This window comes from Oreochromis niloticus, linkage group LG23, assembly GCF_001858045.2.
Source record: "Oreochromis niloticus isolate F11D_XX linkage group LG23, O_niloticus_UMD_NMBU, whole genome shotgun sequence".
NCBI classification, from domain to species: domain Eukaryota; kingdom Metazoa; phylum Chordata; class Actinopteri; order Cichliformes; family Cichlidae; genus Oreochromis; species Oreochromis niloticus.
This window is the reverse complement of record NC_031986.2, coordinates 36427489-36441559: the sequence shown is the minus strand read 5'-3', so window position 1 is coordinate 36441559 and position 14071 is coordinate 36427489. Positions and strand designations below refer to the sequence as shown.

General features: G+C 42.3%; 1 protein-coding gene across 4 annotated transcripts in view; it reads left to right on the top strand.

Moving 5' to 3' along the window:
- The window catches only part of LOC100700621 (cyclin-dependent kinase-like 5), a 50833-nt gene that overhangs the window by 27809 nt on the left and 8953 nt on the right, over positions 1–14071 (top strand). For all 4 annotated transcript variants that reach the window (XM_005478822.4, XM_005478823.4, XM_003439793.5 and 1 more), the window contains exons 4-12: positions 360–405; positions 580–716; positions 1743–1863; positions 3760–3819; positions 5730–5820; positions 5944–6133; positions 11011–11091; positions 11950–12116; positions 12958–13996. In XM_005478822.4, the coding sequence (XP_005478879.1) occupies positions 360–405; positions 580–716; positions 1743–1863; positions 3760–3819; positions 5730–5820; positions 5944–6133; positions 11011–11091; positions 11950–12116; positions 12958–13996 (1932 nt within the window). The remainder of the gene's footprint in view (positions 1–359; positions 406–579; positions 717–1742; positions 1864–3759; positions 3820–5729; positions 5821–5943; positions 6134–11010; positions 11092–11949; positions 12117–12957; positions 13997–14071) is intronic.

The window sequence follows — 14071 nt, the reverse complement described above, 5'->3', positions numbered from 1 at the left end:
ACGTTCAGATGTCCGTTCTCACTTTTTTTCAGCTTCAAAGTTGCTGCTTGAAACACACAGTTTCAGGTTCAAAGCAATATCCCCATCCTGCATGCTAACGTGAATGCTACTGATATTTAATTAGGCATGCTTTGTGTAGATTTGGACTTGAACATCTGTTTGTGTTGCTGATTAAATAATTTATATACTTTCAGCCACAGTCCCCACAGCTGAATGCAAAACTGTGTTATTCTCACTACTGAACGCAGTACTAAAGGCAGCAGCAGTAACACTAATATTCATGATTTCAGTCAGCCTCAGTTGTGTTTTTCCACTGTCATGATGTAATGACAGGATTGATTTCGGTGTTTTTGCTGCAGGACACCAATGAAATTGTGGCCATTAAGAAATTCAAGGACAGCGAAGGTAAGAGGGCTCTTCTCTCACAATGGGCAGGCCTCATCAGAGAGCACTTCTGATGTCTATTGTAATGCAGGCTGTCCCCTTCCTTTATTTCTACTGGCCTGCTGCATCCCATATCTATCACAACATGGCAGCTCAGTGTGATCCTCATTCCCTGTCTGTCTCACCTCCACGCAGAAAATGAAGAGGTCAAAGAAACGACCCTGCGGGAGCTCAAAATGCTCCGCACCCTCAAGCAGGAGAATATTGTTGAGCTGAAAGAAGCCTTCCGCCGAAGAGGGAAGCTGTACCTTGTTTTCGAATATGTGGAGAAGGTAGGTTTCCTCCACAGGCCGATACCTGCACTGACTCTGGTGTTATTCTCACCCGTCGCCTGTAGCAGAACAAGTTCAGCACACTCTTGTCTTCTCCTGGCTTCACTTACCGTAACATCAACAGAACGATGAATGAAGGTGGTTACCAGCTCAATAATTCAATCCAGGGTTTTCCCAACCTCGCTGTGAAAGAGATAACATTGGCAGCATATGACCAATGACAAACACAGGGAGGTATACTGGCAACAGAGCAGGATATTTTCCAAAATAACAGCAAACTATAATATTTGAAAAACTACAAAGACGTTAAACATATAATAGAGGCTGAAAGCAACAGAGCTGCTGCAGCCAAAGCAGCAGCGGGCGAGTTTGTGTGATAGGAAAAAGCTGTAGAGCAACGTGGTATTAAAACACCCGGTCTGAATGTGTAGGACTAGTAAAGGTACAAGTACAGATCAACCAGAAGAAACATCATTCAAACCTGTAAGTTGCTCAAAATCCAAATTTCAAGTTGGCCAGCAAATATGAGGCTTAGCTGCTCTGTTTTGGGATCTTATCACTAAATTAAGTTCTATTCAACATTATAATTGTTTTAAAATTGCTCACAAAATCAGGTAAAAAGCAGAAAAAAGGACCTCGTCTTCAAAATAAAAGACTTTAGACCAGAGCTATTAAACGCATTATAGCCTCAGATATGGCAGCCCGAAGCAGTCAAAGCATTGTTCTCACTTAATGAACCTTCTATTCACAAAATAGATAATTAAAAAATAGGTATTGTTTCACAAATATGAACCATTTTTCTCCAACAGAGAAAAACAGACTTTTGTCACACTTTAAAAAGCATGTCGATCTTTTACCTCAAATACAACCTGCTCCAGAGGTGGTCAGGTCTGGACGGGTCCACCCGACGCTGAAAACTCAGGGTTAAACCTTGAATTCCTTCGCTAAACCCCCCAAATCCCTCGTGATAATAAAGAGCTCAGCTTTGATTTCTTCAACTGTGTCTTTTTTCTCTCTCTCCTTTAGAATATGCTCGAGCTGCTCGAGGAGTTACCAAACGGTGTGCCGAGTGAAAAAGCGCGCAGCTACATCTTCCAGCTAATCAAAGCAATTCACTGGTGCCATAAGCATGACATTGTTCACCGAGGTAAGGCGTTTTTCTTAACCTGAACATACAGTGCAGAGTGTTAGATAGAGGAGAGGTCCCCAGAGCAGGAAGACAAATGCGGCATTATTTTGCTTACACTGGAGAAAAAACATGGTCATTTCATATAAAATCCACCAAACTGGAGAAAAGTTCCCACACGAGCCCCTCAGAATCACCTGAGTTCCATAGTGTAGTGAGTTACATGTGTGTCTAATAAGCAAAAGGTCCCTGGTTTGAGCCTAAGAGAAGACACAAATACCTTTGGGGTTTCATCAGGAAAAGGTGTAAAAATCTGTGGCAGCCCCTTATTAATAGGGTATGCTGATTGTGCTCTTTATGTGAGACTACACAGCACTTTTATTACTTGTCCTCCTATCCCACATCTTGAGACAGTATCTCAAATTTTGACTGTTTCTGCTGGACGTGCACATTTCTAAAGTTCAGCTTTCACGTATAAAGCGGGCTTTTAAAGCCTTTTTTGCAGATTTAGAACAAAGAAAGTGAGGTAGTGGTATGTACAGGGAAATAGAGTTCTTTTATTCTGTGCTAGATTTTTCTGTTTCATGCAGGAGAAAATGTGGTGTGAAGTTATACAATATTTCTGTCTGATAATTGGCTAAAAATGGCTAAAATTGTCAGATATGGTGCAGAAAAACATGTATGAGTGTATGGATGCATCTTTACTGAAACCCAAAGACTGCTAAAGATCTTTTATTAGCAAGAGAGTTGGAAATGTTGCATTTAAATGTAATATATTTGACTACCTGTCAGCATTATTAACACGTCTCACTTTGTCCCACATTCAGTTTGTTGTGATATGGTCACCTTACTCATTAATAAGAGAGCCGCCAAAAGGAGCTTTGATGCATCATGTAAAATTTTACCTTCTTACTATGAATATTTTTCAAGTGAATAAAGCTGCATCACAATTTGATGTTTTTTAATTTGTTCAGTCCTCCTAACTTTTAAATACAGAAGACTGATATAAAATACATTTGAGAACTGTTAAAAGCATTAACTTTGAGCATCAATATTATGGGATACATCACAGTTTCAATAGTCTCTGTAACGTCTAAATATTTTTGGATCCAGTTTCATGGTTCGTATCACTATGTGAGACAGGTGTTTGGTCAGAATAGGCTCACTTTCTATCTGTTTAGCTTCATAGTTTCATCTTTTTCTTTTGGCTGCTCCCTTTAGAGGTCACCACAGTGGATCATCTGCCTCCATCTCACCCTATCCCTAGCATCCTCCTCTGTCACACCAACCCTGTGCATATCCTCATCTATGAACTTCCTCTGAGTTTCCTCTTTTCCTCCTGTCTGGAAGCTCCATATTCAACATCCTTTGCCCATTGCATCCACTATCCCTCTTCTGCACATGTTCAAACATCTCAAACTATAACTTTGTCTCCAACCCGCTCAGCCTGAGCTGTGCCTCTAATATACCCATTCCATACCTGTCCATCCTGGTCAATCCAAATGATATCGTAGCATCTTCAGCATTATATCTATCAGCATTATAACTAAGCGATGTATTGTTCACTAGAAGAGCTTTTGGTGAATCAGTGGCAGCAGAGCAGGAAACCAGATGGCCCATGTGAGCTTTTGGCACACTGAGAGCAACAGAGCAGGCATCCAAATGGCCTGTAGTATATCCAGGCACCCATATGACAATGTTATCGAGGGATTCAGTGTATGGGTTATAGTTTTTTTTCCCCAATCTGTGCATTTTTGCTGATGAAATTCCATTTCTCTGAAGGGTAATCATTCAAATCGTTCTCTTAATGAAGCAGATGAATGTGTGGTGGCAGAAACTGATGGAAGTGATGTAATAGCGATGATGATAATGATGCCCCTCGCCAGCTTACTCTCCATCTGTGTCCTTCCTCCTCAGACATAAAGCCAGAAAACCTTCTCATCAGCTCCGATGACGTCCTCAAGTTATGTGACTTCGGTGAGCCCCTCTATTCGATCCTCGCGCTGTAAGAAAGGTGCTCAAACAGTCAGAGCTGTGATGTAAAAGGAGTGTTTTCAACAGATACTATATTTGGCTGAAACCAGTGCTTCAGGAGTGCAGCAGGCAGGCTTCATCCGGTTATCTAAAGCCGTGTGTGCGCGCCTTCCCTCTCTGCGGCTGGTCATTCTTCTTTCATCTCAATTAATGAAACGTGTTGGGCAACAAGAGCATAATCATGCTTCGGCTCAGTCTGGCGGCGCCACAACAGAAACGGGGAAACGTAAAACATGGCATGGCCAGAATCACACAGGCAATCTGGTGTGAGAGACTGAAGACCTGCTGTTTGCTCTGTGTCAGCCAAAGGCATTGAGAGAAGAGACACGGGCCAAACAGACTCCGCTGTGAAGGTTTACGTTTCAGACCGAGTCTTGCCGCGCGCAGTCACTTTCACTGTGTGTTGTTTTGATCGGGGAGTCGGAGCTCTGAGAAACTGGAAATGAACGGCTGGGTTAATGTAGTAAATGTCCGTTTGTGAGGGAAAAGTTTCTCCTTGTTTAAACTTGTTTAACCTAATATCATGTAAAGGTTCAAAGGGTTTCACAGGCACTATAAAAAACACTATAAATATGCTATCTATCTACTGTATCTATCTATCTATCTATCTATCTATCTATCTATCTATCTATCTATCTATCTATCTATCTATCTATGCCAGCTGTCATGAAAAATAAACAGTAAAAATTACCAACTTCATGTTTTTATACTCTAATTTGAGTGAGCACACTGGACCTAATTTGAATTAAAATTTCACTGGAATTAATCAAGCATAAGACTCAACCGCTTAAATGAGTTTTTGTCTCCAGGAAGTAAATAACTATAATTTGGCATTTTAATCAATAAATTAAAAATGTTCTTTACTTTTTTTTCTTCTTTTTGAAAAACATTGAATTAGAAAATGCATGGATGACAACAATAATTACATTTTAGCAGTAAGAGAATCATTTTGATTAAAAGGCTTGTGCATACTAGTGATATCGGCACAAAAACCATTTTGGTAATTACTAATACTGTTAATTTAGGACAGCTGTGGTATAAACCTCATATTTGGTGGGGGTCTAATAAATTTCCATTACACCATATATAATGTGGAATGAAGAAGTCCCTTTCAATTAAGATAATTAATATTATTTATATATATATATTATATATTTTATAATAATTAGAAATCCTAGAAGGTAGCTATTTTAATATACAGTAACAGTCAAATGATTAAAAAACCCTCAGATTGATTGGAAATAAACTTATTCCCCAGCATGTTGAGCACAGTTCTTGAAAACTGTAATCAAATTGATAGGAAAACAAACTAAAACAGTTAAAATAATTGAATAAGCTAAATGCACGAGTGCCAAAGTGCTGACAAACTGCAAAAAATGTTGAAGATGCAGTCACCCTGTATCTGTTGGTTATGTGAGTAATTGGCAATAAAACATACCAACATGAATATTAAACTGGAACTGTTAAAAAAAAAACATGGACGGTATCATCAAAAGTTCAAAGATTTGTAATCTACTTGAACTCTGGCTGACGTGTCTATATGCATGTAAGAGAGCTAGGGGCTTTAAAGGTGTGCTTCGATGCTTGTACAGCCAAAACAGCATCTCACATTAATCAGTTGAAGAATCCAAAAGGCAGGATCTGCTGCTGTCAAAGCGTTCAGGAGAAAAAGATCACGTCTGCCGTCGTCTCTGACCTAACTTTACAAACTACTTTGTAAGTCAAAGCTTTAAAGCATAATGAGCGTCCAGAGAGGCAGTCAGCTGAAATTCATTTTTAGGTTTCTCAGCATGTGGAGCATAACTAAAAGCTCCTCATCATATCCTATTGCTTTCTCTGTCTTCTCTTGCCAGGCTTTGCACGTAATCTCTCTGAGGGGACTGACGCCAATTACACCGAGTATGTGGCCACTAGATGGTACCGGTCTCCGGAGCTCCTGCTCGGGTACGCCTGCTATTTTTTACGTTTTCCTTTTAAGCTCTGTCCAGTCACCACACTGACATAAATTCTTATTAGCTCTCATTATGCGTGGCCTCTCTCACCACCCTCTTAAATCTGCGGTCTCAGGGCTCCTTACGGGAAGGCGGTGGACATGTGGTCAGTGGGCTGCATCTTAGGAGAGCTGAGTGACGGGCAGCCGCTGTTCCCGGGAGAGAGCGAGATCGACCAGCTCTTTACCATCCAGAAAGTGCTGGGACCCCTGCCACCAGAGCAGATGAAGCTCTTCTATAACAACCCTCGCTTCCACGGGCTGAGGGTAACTTCAGGCCGCCCCCCCCCCATACTCTGCTGACCCATCCCTCCATGCTGCTCTTATCACTGCTTTTCTTTCCTCTCTCTCTTTGCTGTCTCTTAAGGCCTCCTCCTCCTATGTTTCTTCTTCCCTTATTTATTTTCTCTGTACACTCTCTTCTTCTTCTTCTTTTTTTTCTGGCTGAGTTTGCTGTGCCGTGACTGACTGGATCACAATGACTCATCGTGTATCATGTATCCTGTATGCACTGTGAAGGAAGGCTGTGATAAGTCTTCTGTGGCAGGCTGGTGGTGCAGCAGACCTGGGTCGTCCTTCCCTTCGCCTCACTGCCCACAACCCAGGATTTAATTATTAGTTAGCAAACTCCCCCTCTGTGAATGCCTGGCAGTGAATACCCAGTGATAAGACCACTTCTTGATTAAGCTGCATAATAAGCGAAACGCTTTACGGTCTACACCTTGAATTTTCAGCTTCTATCCACCTCTTAAATACCCAAGTTGTTGTTCCTCAGTAAAATCCTTGCTCCGGTAAAGACAGGCACACGTTGGCCGTGTCTGTTTCTTAAAAAAAAATAGCGCCTGCTATTGTTAGTACTCGCTTAAGGGGAAAAAAACCAACCTCTACCTCCACATTTATGTGCTTGTTGTCGTTTAAATGAGATCCTGCAAACTTCGCTGATCCCTGCACATTATCGCTCACAGTCAGATCGTCCTATTAACACCACGAGAGGGGAGAAACAGTGTTTGATGGAAACACGCATGCTGTTTTTATTAAAATAAATCAGACCAGCAAGAAACCACACAACACTTTTGAGTGAACAGAGGACGTTTGATGGTTGTTTCATCACGTTTCCCACCTACGATGTGCTTTTCTGTAACACTCAGAAATGTGTGATGTAAAAAGAACGGCTTCTGGACTCGTTTTTTTTCCCTGCAAACAGCAAATTCAAAATATTCAGAGGAAAAATTCTATTAGAAATGAAAGGTTGACAATGGAGGATTGCACGTGGTTGAAATCACAAGCCACGGCGCTTTCAGTGAAGAGCATTGAAGTGGTAGTTGTGTATTTGGGCATTTCTAAAAGATTTCACCAAAGCATTGTCATGGTTACAGGATTTTCCAATCAAGCTTAGAAAAAGATTTCTTCAATACCAAATCCGATTATACAGAGATACAAACAAACCTGTCACAGGAGACAACAAGTAAACGATGTTCGACAACAGCACCGATATTAAAATATAAGGTAACAAGGACTCACAAGACAGGGCTACAATCTTTTTACTTGGGTAGCATTCAGGGGACCAAGAATGAGGCAGAGTGTGAATTGGTGAATAAAACACTGGGTCATGTGCAGCCCTGTGTACTGATAGCTTGTCAGCTACCTTTATCAGCAATAACATGAAGTAATTAGTGTCACTGTGGAGCATTTTTGTCCTTCTTGACAACGTTGTTTCAATTCATTGAGGTTTACATGCATCCGCTTATGCACAGCTCTCTTAAGGTCCAGACACAGCACATGGCCTTTCATTGGACCATTCCATTTCCATGAATCTTGCTTGGAATCGTGTTCCTGTTGTGTGACTCAGTTTGGGCCAGGCTTTAGCTGTGGGACAGATGTCCTCACATTTCTCTAGAATACTTTGGTATACAGACGAGTTCATGTGCGACTCACTGACTGTAAGGTCAGGGGTGCTAAACGGGCCCAAATCATCACCCCTTCACCATCATGCCTGATAGTTGTTATGAGGTAGTTACAGTGTGTGGTTTTCTGCAAACATGGTGCTGTGCATTTTAGCCATACATATCGATTTTGTTCTCATCTGTCTAAAGGACATTGTTCCAGAAGTCTTGTGCTTTCCAGCATGAAAACTTACTTCAGAAACAATCATATTTTAACTATATTTTAACTTTCATGTATTTAGACTCTTTACTGAAGTAAAGATGATAAAGACATTCAAGTAATAACAGGAAGGTTTAATTTAAAATACGATGAAGGTGTCTAAACTAAAAATATTTAATATGCAAGTGATCTTAGTGGGTTTTGATTAAATAATGCTGCACACCATAATGTTGCAGCTGGAGATTAATTGAATTGAAATACTCCTGGGTGGCTGTATCTATTATAACAGCATGATACGTTAGCAGTTTTATATTTTAAAATATGCAAAATAATAAATAAGTAAAGCTTTAAAATAAATAGATTGGAGTACAAGGGACTATATGTATAGTGGTGTTGAAAATACAGGGGAGTAGAAGAAAGTATAGCATAAAAATACCTAAAAAAAAACAACAAGTACATCAAAACTGTACTTCAGTGAAGTGCTTGTTACGTTACACCACTGGTCCTGTCTACACTCTGATCCCCTGCTGGACTAACGATACTCCAGTTCAGTGACACTGACACTATAATTCCATCCATACATCCATCCATCTTCCTCTGATCCACTTCACACCTACAATGAAGCCACTTTAGAGTCACCAGTTAATCTAAAACCCACACAGACAAGGATGAACATGCAACCTTCACACACAAAGGCCTCAGGCGGTCAGTGGATTCAAACCCAGAACCTGAGGCAGTAGTGCTAACCACTGCACCACCGTGCTGCCTACTAAAACCCCATGTATTTTAATCTAAGAAACAACCATAAGTCATATACCTTTGATTCCAGTCATTCCATGATTCTGTCCATTAAAATGAAACCACCGTAAAAATCAGAGGCTCTTCATGCTTTTTTGTAAGTGACCCAACTTACAAATTCAGCAGGGGTTCAAATAATTACTTCCCCCATTGCAAATACAGTGGCTTGCAAAAGTATTCAGCCCCCTTGAACTTTTCCACATTTTGTCACATTACAGCCACAAACATGAATCAATTTTATTGGAATTCCACGTGAAAGACCAATACAAAGTGGTGTACATGTGAGAAGTGGAACGAAAATCATACATGATTCCAAACATTTTTTACAAATAAATAACTGCAAAGTGGGGTGTGCGTAATTATTCAGCCCCCTGAGTCAATACTTTGTAGAACCACCTTTTGCTGCAATTACAGCTGCCAGTCTTTTAGGGTATGTCTCTACCAGCTTTGCACATCTAGAGACTGAAATCCTTGCCCATTCTTCTTTGCAAAACAGCTCCAGCTCAGTCAGATTAGATGGACAGCGTTTGTGAACAGCAGTTTTCAGATCTTGCCACAGATTCTCGATTGGATTTAGATCTGGACTTTGACTGGGCCATTCTAACACATGGATATGTTTTGTTTTAAACCATTCCATTGTTGCCCTGGCTTTATGTTTAGGGTCGTTGTCCTGCTGGAAGGTGAACCTCCGCCCCAGTCTCAAGTCTTTTGCAGACTCCAAGAGGTTTTCTTCCAAGATTGCCCTGTATTTGGCTCCATCCATCTTCCCATCAACTCTGACCAGCTTCCCTGTCCCTGCTGAAGAGAAGCACCCCCAGAGCATGATGCTGCCACCACCATATTTGACAGTGGGGATGGGGTGTTCAGAGTGATGTGCAGTGTTAGTTTTCCGCCACACATAGCGTTTTGCATTCTGGCCAAAAAGTTCCATTTTGGTCTCATCTGACCAGAGCACCTTCTTCCACATGTTTGCTGTGTCCCCCACATGGCTTGTGGCAAACTGCAAACAGGACTTCTTATGGTTTCCTGTTAACAATGGCTTTCTTCTTCCCACTCTTCCATAAAGGCCAACTCTGTGCAGTGCACGACTAATAGTTGTCCTCTGGACAGATTCCCCCACCTGAGCTGTAGATCTCTGCAGCTCGTCCAGAGTCACCATGGGCCTCTTGGCTGCATTTCTGATCAGCGCTCTCCTTGTTCGGCCTGTGAGTTTAGGTGGACGGCCTTGTCTTGGTAGGTTTACAGTTGTGCCATACTCCTTCCATTTCTGAATGATCGCTTGAACAGTGCTCCGTGGGATGTTCAAGGCTTGGGAAATCTTTTTGTAGCCTAAACCTGCTTTAAATTTCTCAATAACTTTATCCCTGACCTGTCTGGTGTCTAAATCCAATCAAGAATCTGTGGCAAGATCTGAAAACTGCTGTTCACAAACGCTGTCCATCTAATCTGACTGAGCTGGAGCTGTTTTGCAAAGAAGAATGGGCAAGGATTTCAGTCTCTAGATGTGCAAAGCTGGTAGAGACATACCCTAAAAGACTGGCAGCTGTAATTGCAGCAAAAGGTGGTTCTACAAAGTATTGACTCAGGGGGCTGAATAATTACGCACACCCCACTTTGCAGTTATTTATTTGTAAAAAATGTTTGGAATCATGTATGATTTTCATTCCACTTCTCACGTGTACACCACTTTGTATTGGTCTTTCACGTGGAATTCCAATAAAATTGATTCATGTTTGTGGCTGTAATGTGACAAAATGTGGAAAAGTTCAAGGGGGCTGAATACTTTTGCAAGCCACTGTAGCATTATTAACATTTGGTATGATCATTAGGTCTCTAAAAGAGGAAGACACTTTAACCTGAGGATACTCTCATACTGATGATCGATCAGTAAGGACATTTGATGCTGTTGTTTAGTAAAAGTGTCTTATTTTCCACTTACTTATGGTGGTTATCATCAAGGTGGTTATACACATGTGGGGCATAGAGCAACTGCAGGAAGTTGTGGACAAGTGGAAATATATGGAGTGAAACTAAGTGTTTTCATGTGTTCACAGTAACCCGGATCCTTTTTCATACTTAATGATTAAGAGAAATTGTGGGTTCTTGTTTCTAAAACAGAGCGTTGCAGAAAGCTTTTCTGAACCACCAAATCATCGCTGGGTTTTCTCAAAACTTATTCTTTTATTTATGACATGAACTTTTTTTGACTGTACCATTATCCACTGTCTCTGCTAATGTTGCAGTTTCCTACTGTTAGTCACCCTCAAACCTTGGAGCGAAGATACCTGGGAATCATCGACGCAGCCCTGCTCGACCTGCTGAAGGTGAGGCGAGCCGAGCGACTTTAATGGTTTTATTCGATGTGTGCTGCTGGTTTTCTCCATTAAAAGCAATGCATTGTCCGGGATTGTAACATCTAGTCCTTTACTGAATCCGAGTATCGTGAAAACGTCCAGTTAACCACAATAATTTTCGTAAACTAGACATCTGATAGTTGCATCATTATCACAGTGTTTACGTCGTGACTGCACGGTGCCTCCTCCCTGCTTCGGCATCTCTCAGCTCATATCCCGGTTCCACTGCTGTTATTGCTGTGTCTACACTGTAAACAGGAGCTCCATGTCAAGAATGTAGGCTGTGCTTGTGCTCTTGCGCTTTTCCCAGCAGATAATGACTCACCGCTAACACGATGATGATGATGCCATCTCAGGACTGACTTAAGCAAGGACAGGCATCTCTCTCAGAACTAATCGGGCTTTCTTGTGTTGAGTTCAGATAAAATTTAATAACATTTGTTTGCTAATCGTTAACGCAGAGCTGCACGGCTACCAAAGAGCTTCTGATGTTGACCCAAAATGTAGCTTCAACTGTGTATTTGTGTTATTCAAAAACAAAGCTGCATCCAGATTTCAGTTTGAGTTTGTTCATACATTAAAGTGAGTTCAGAGAGATTATTAAACACATTATTTGGGTAAGAAAAAGCAAATGTCACAAATCATATTTCACATCATTGTTTGGCTCGTTTGGTGACTGTGAGACACAATTAAATGCGGCAGCAGCTTGACTTTTATGATAATGGCGATGATTCATAGTAGCATGAGTGTTTCGGTTTGTTTGAGAGGTCTGCATGTTCGGGGTGTCTTCAGCGCTCACGGGCTCCATCTGTGTGGTTTGTGGTTTAGAACATGCTGCTCCTGAACCCCACCGAGCGCTTTCTCACAGAGCAGAGCCTGAACCACCACGCCTTCCAGACCCTGCGGATGGTAGAGCGGCCTGGGCCACCCACACCCACACCTGTACGCTCCTCTAAGAGAAAACCTCACCACGGAGACAACACTACCCCCAGCAGGTCAGCAGTGAGCACTATATTTGGGGAAAGCTTGCCAGTGCATCCCCATGCAGATGTATTAATGGGTCGTTTCATGAACAAATGCTGCCAGATGTTTTTAATCAGCAGCCACCATCCAGCAACATTTAGCAGAATATTTCAGGATAATTCATATATTGTCTGTCTGGTTTAGTCTGGAATTATTCTGCATCTCAGAAACCTACAGACAACAACCCATTATAGTAATATAAACACCCCCATACTTAACAATAAAAGTTATGTGCACTTTTGTTTCCTAAATTTTAACTAAAGCTATTTACATATTGAAATAAAGACCTTGTTTTTGGAAACTTTTAGTCACTTCATTTTTCTTTGCTTTTCATATTACCAAGGCAACAGTGAATTAAGATTTTTACATCTAGTCTTTTGGGAGGTTTTGATGTACTTTATGCTACTCATATTCTTCCATCACCCTGCACTTACACCAAACCTCTTCCAATAAATAAAAATGAATAGCTGATGTTTTTAAAATTTCTATTGCAGTGTTTGGCCATGATAGTCACTGAGTGACAATATAATGTGACAGCATCAAGTGAGACTCTTTTAGCTGTATACTTAACATCCACTCTACTTTACTAAAAAATCCACTGTGTCAAACACACTCACCAACAGGGATGAATCATTGACATACAGAAAAAAGCTCATAATAAACTGCAGGTTTCATGTCATTCATATGTATTGGGAAGAATAGGGGTCTTGCAATTGATCCCTGTGGAACACCTTTCCTTATTAAATGCAGTAAGTGGTAACTTTGCTGCCACTGAGTTCATTATTACATGTTTTCGTCTCTGCTTTGCCTTAGGAGCCACGGGGGAAAGAGCTCAGGAAGCCACCGCTCCAGCAGCAGAGAGTGCTCCAGCTTACCCCGACATGAGGACCTCCACCCCAACAATGACAGCTTTCTCAACGGCAACATGTCTGCAGCCATCAACCTCAGCCCCACACTGCATCCTAAGAACTACCAGCCGCAGATCTTCAACCACTCCACTGCCTGCAGCATGGACCTGGCCAGCAGCAACCTGCCTCATCTGCTCAGCCCCGGTGAGACCAAGTCTAAGGGCGACTTTGAGATGAACTTGGGGTCCAAGGTGTCAGATGGCCCAGGGGCGAAGTACCTCAAATCCAACTTCCGCTCACAGCAGAACCGCCACTCTTTTGTAGAAGGGAAGACCAACACGCTTCAGTCAGGGGACAAACACAGCCGACACAACTACATGGAGGCCCACAGCTCCACGCCGTCCTCCTCTAAGTTTGCCTACCTGAACTTGTCCAAGAGCTATGGCACGCTTAGCGATGCCAAGTCAGTGGGGAACTTAAATGATGTGCATCTTTATGCAGATGAACCCACATCTCGCTATTTTCCTTCCAGCTGCCTCGACCTCACAGCTCCGGGCAGCCCAGCGGCCCGCCGAGTGGAGAGGCTGGGACCTGGCACAGGTGGCCGAGGAAGTATGCGCTCAGAGAGAGAGAGCAACACTCTGGACTCCTCCTACAGGCGCTCCTCCACCCGCCATAAAACTTCAGAGGAGTCTAAGTCACCGGACTCCCTGGATCCTGGGGAGAGCGAAAGGAGCCATTCCCATTCTCTGTCTGCCCCACATGACCCTCTGTCTTATGGTCAGGGATACACTAGCCCCTTCTCCTCCCAGCAGAGGCCACACCGCCACTCCATGTACGTACGGAGGGATCATCAGAGGACGCACGGGGGAGACGAGGGACTTTTGGTCGGGCAGGGAATACCCACCAGAGCCAGCAGCCTCCAGCTCCTGTCCCCACAGCTGCAGCACCGCACGCTGCCTCGCCACTCTGGGGGCTCTTCCAGAGAAGAAGACATGAGCAGGGTCAGTCCTCAGCCCACATCAAACCTCTCCAGCTTTAGGGAAAGCCTTCAGGATGTAATCATAACAAATGCCTAC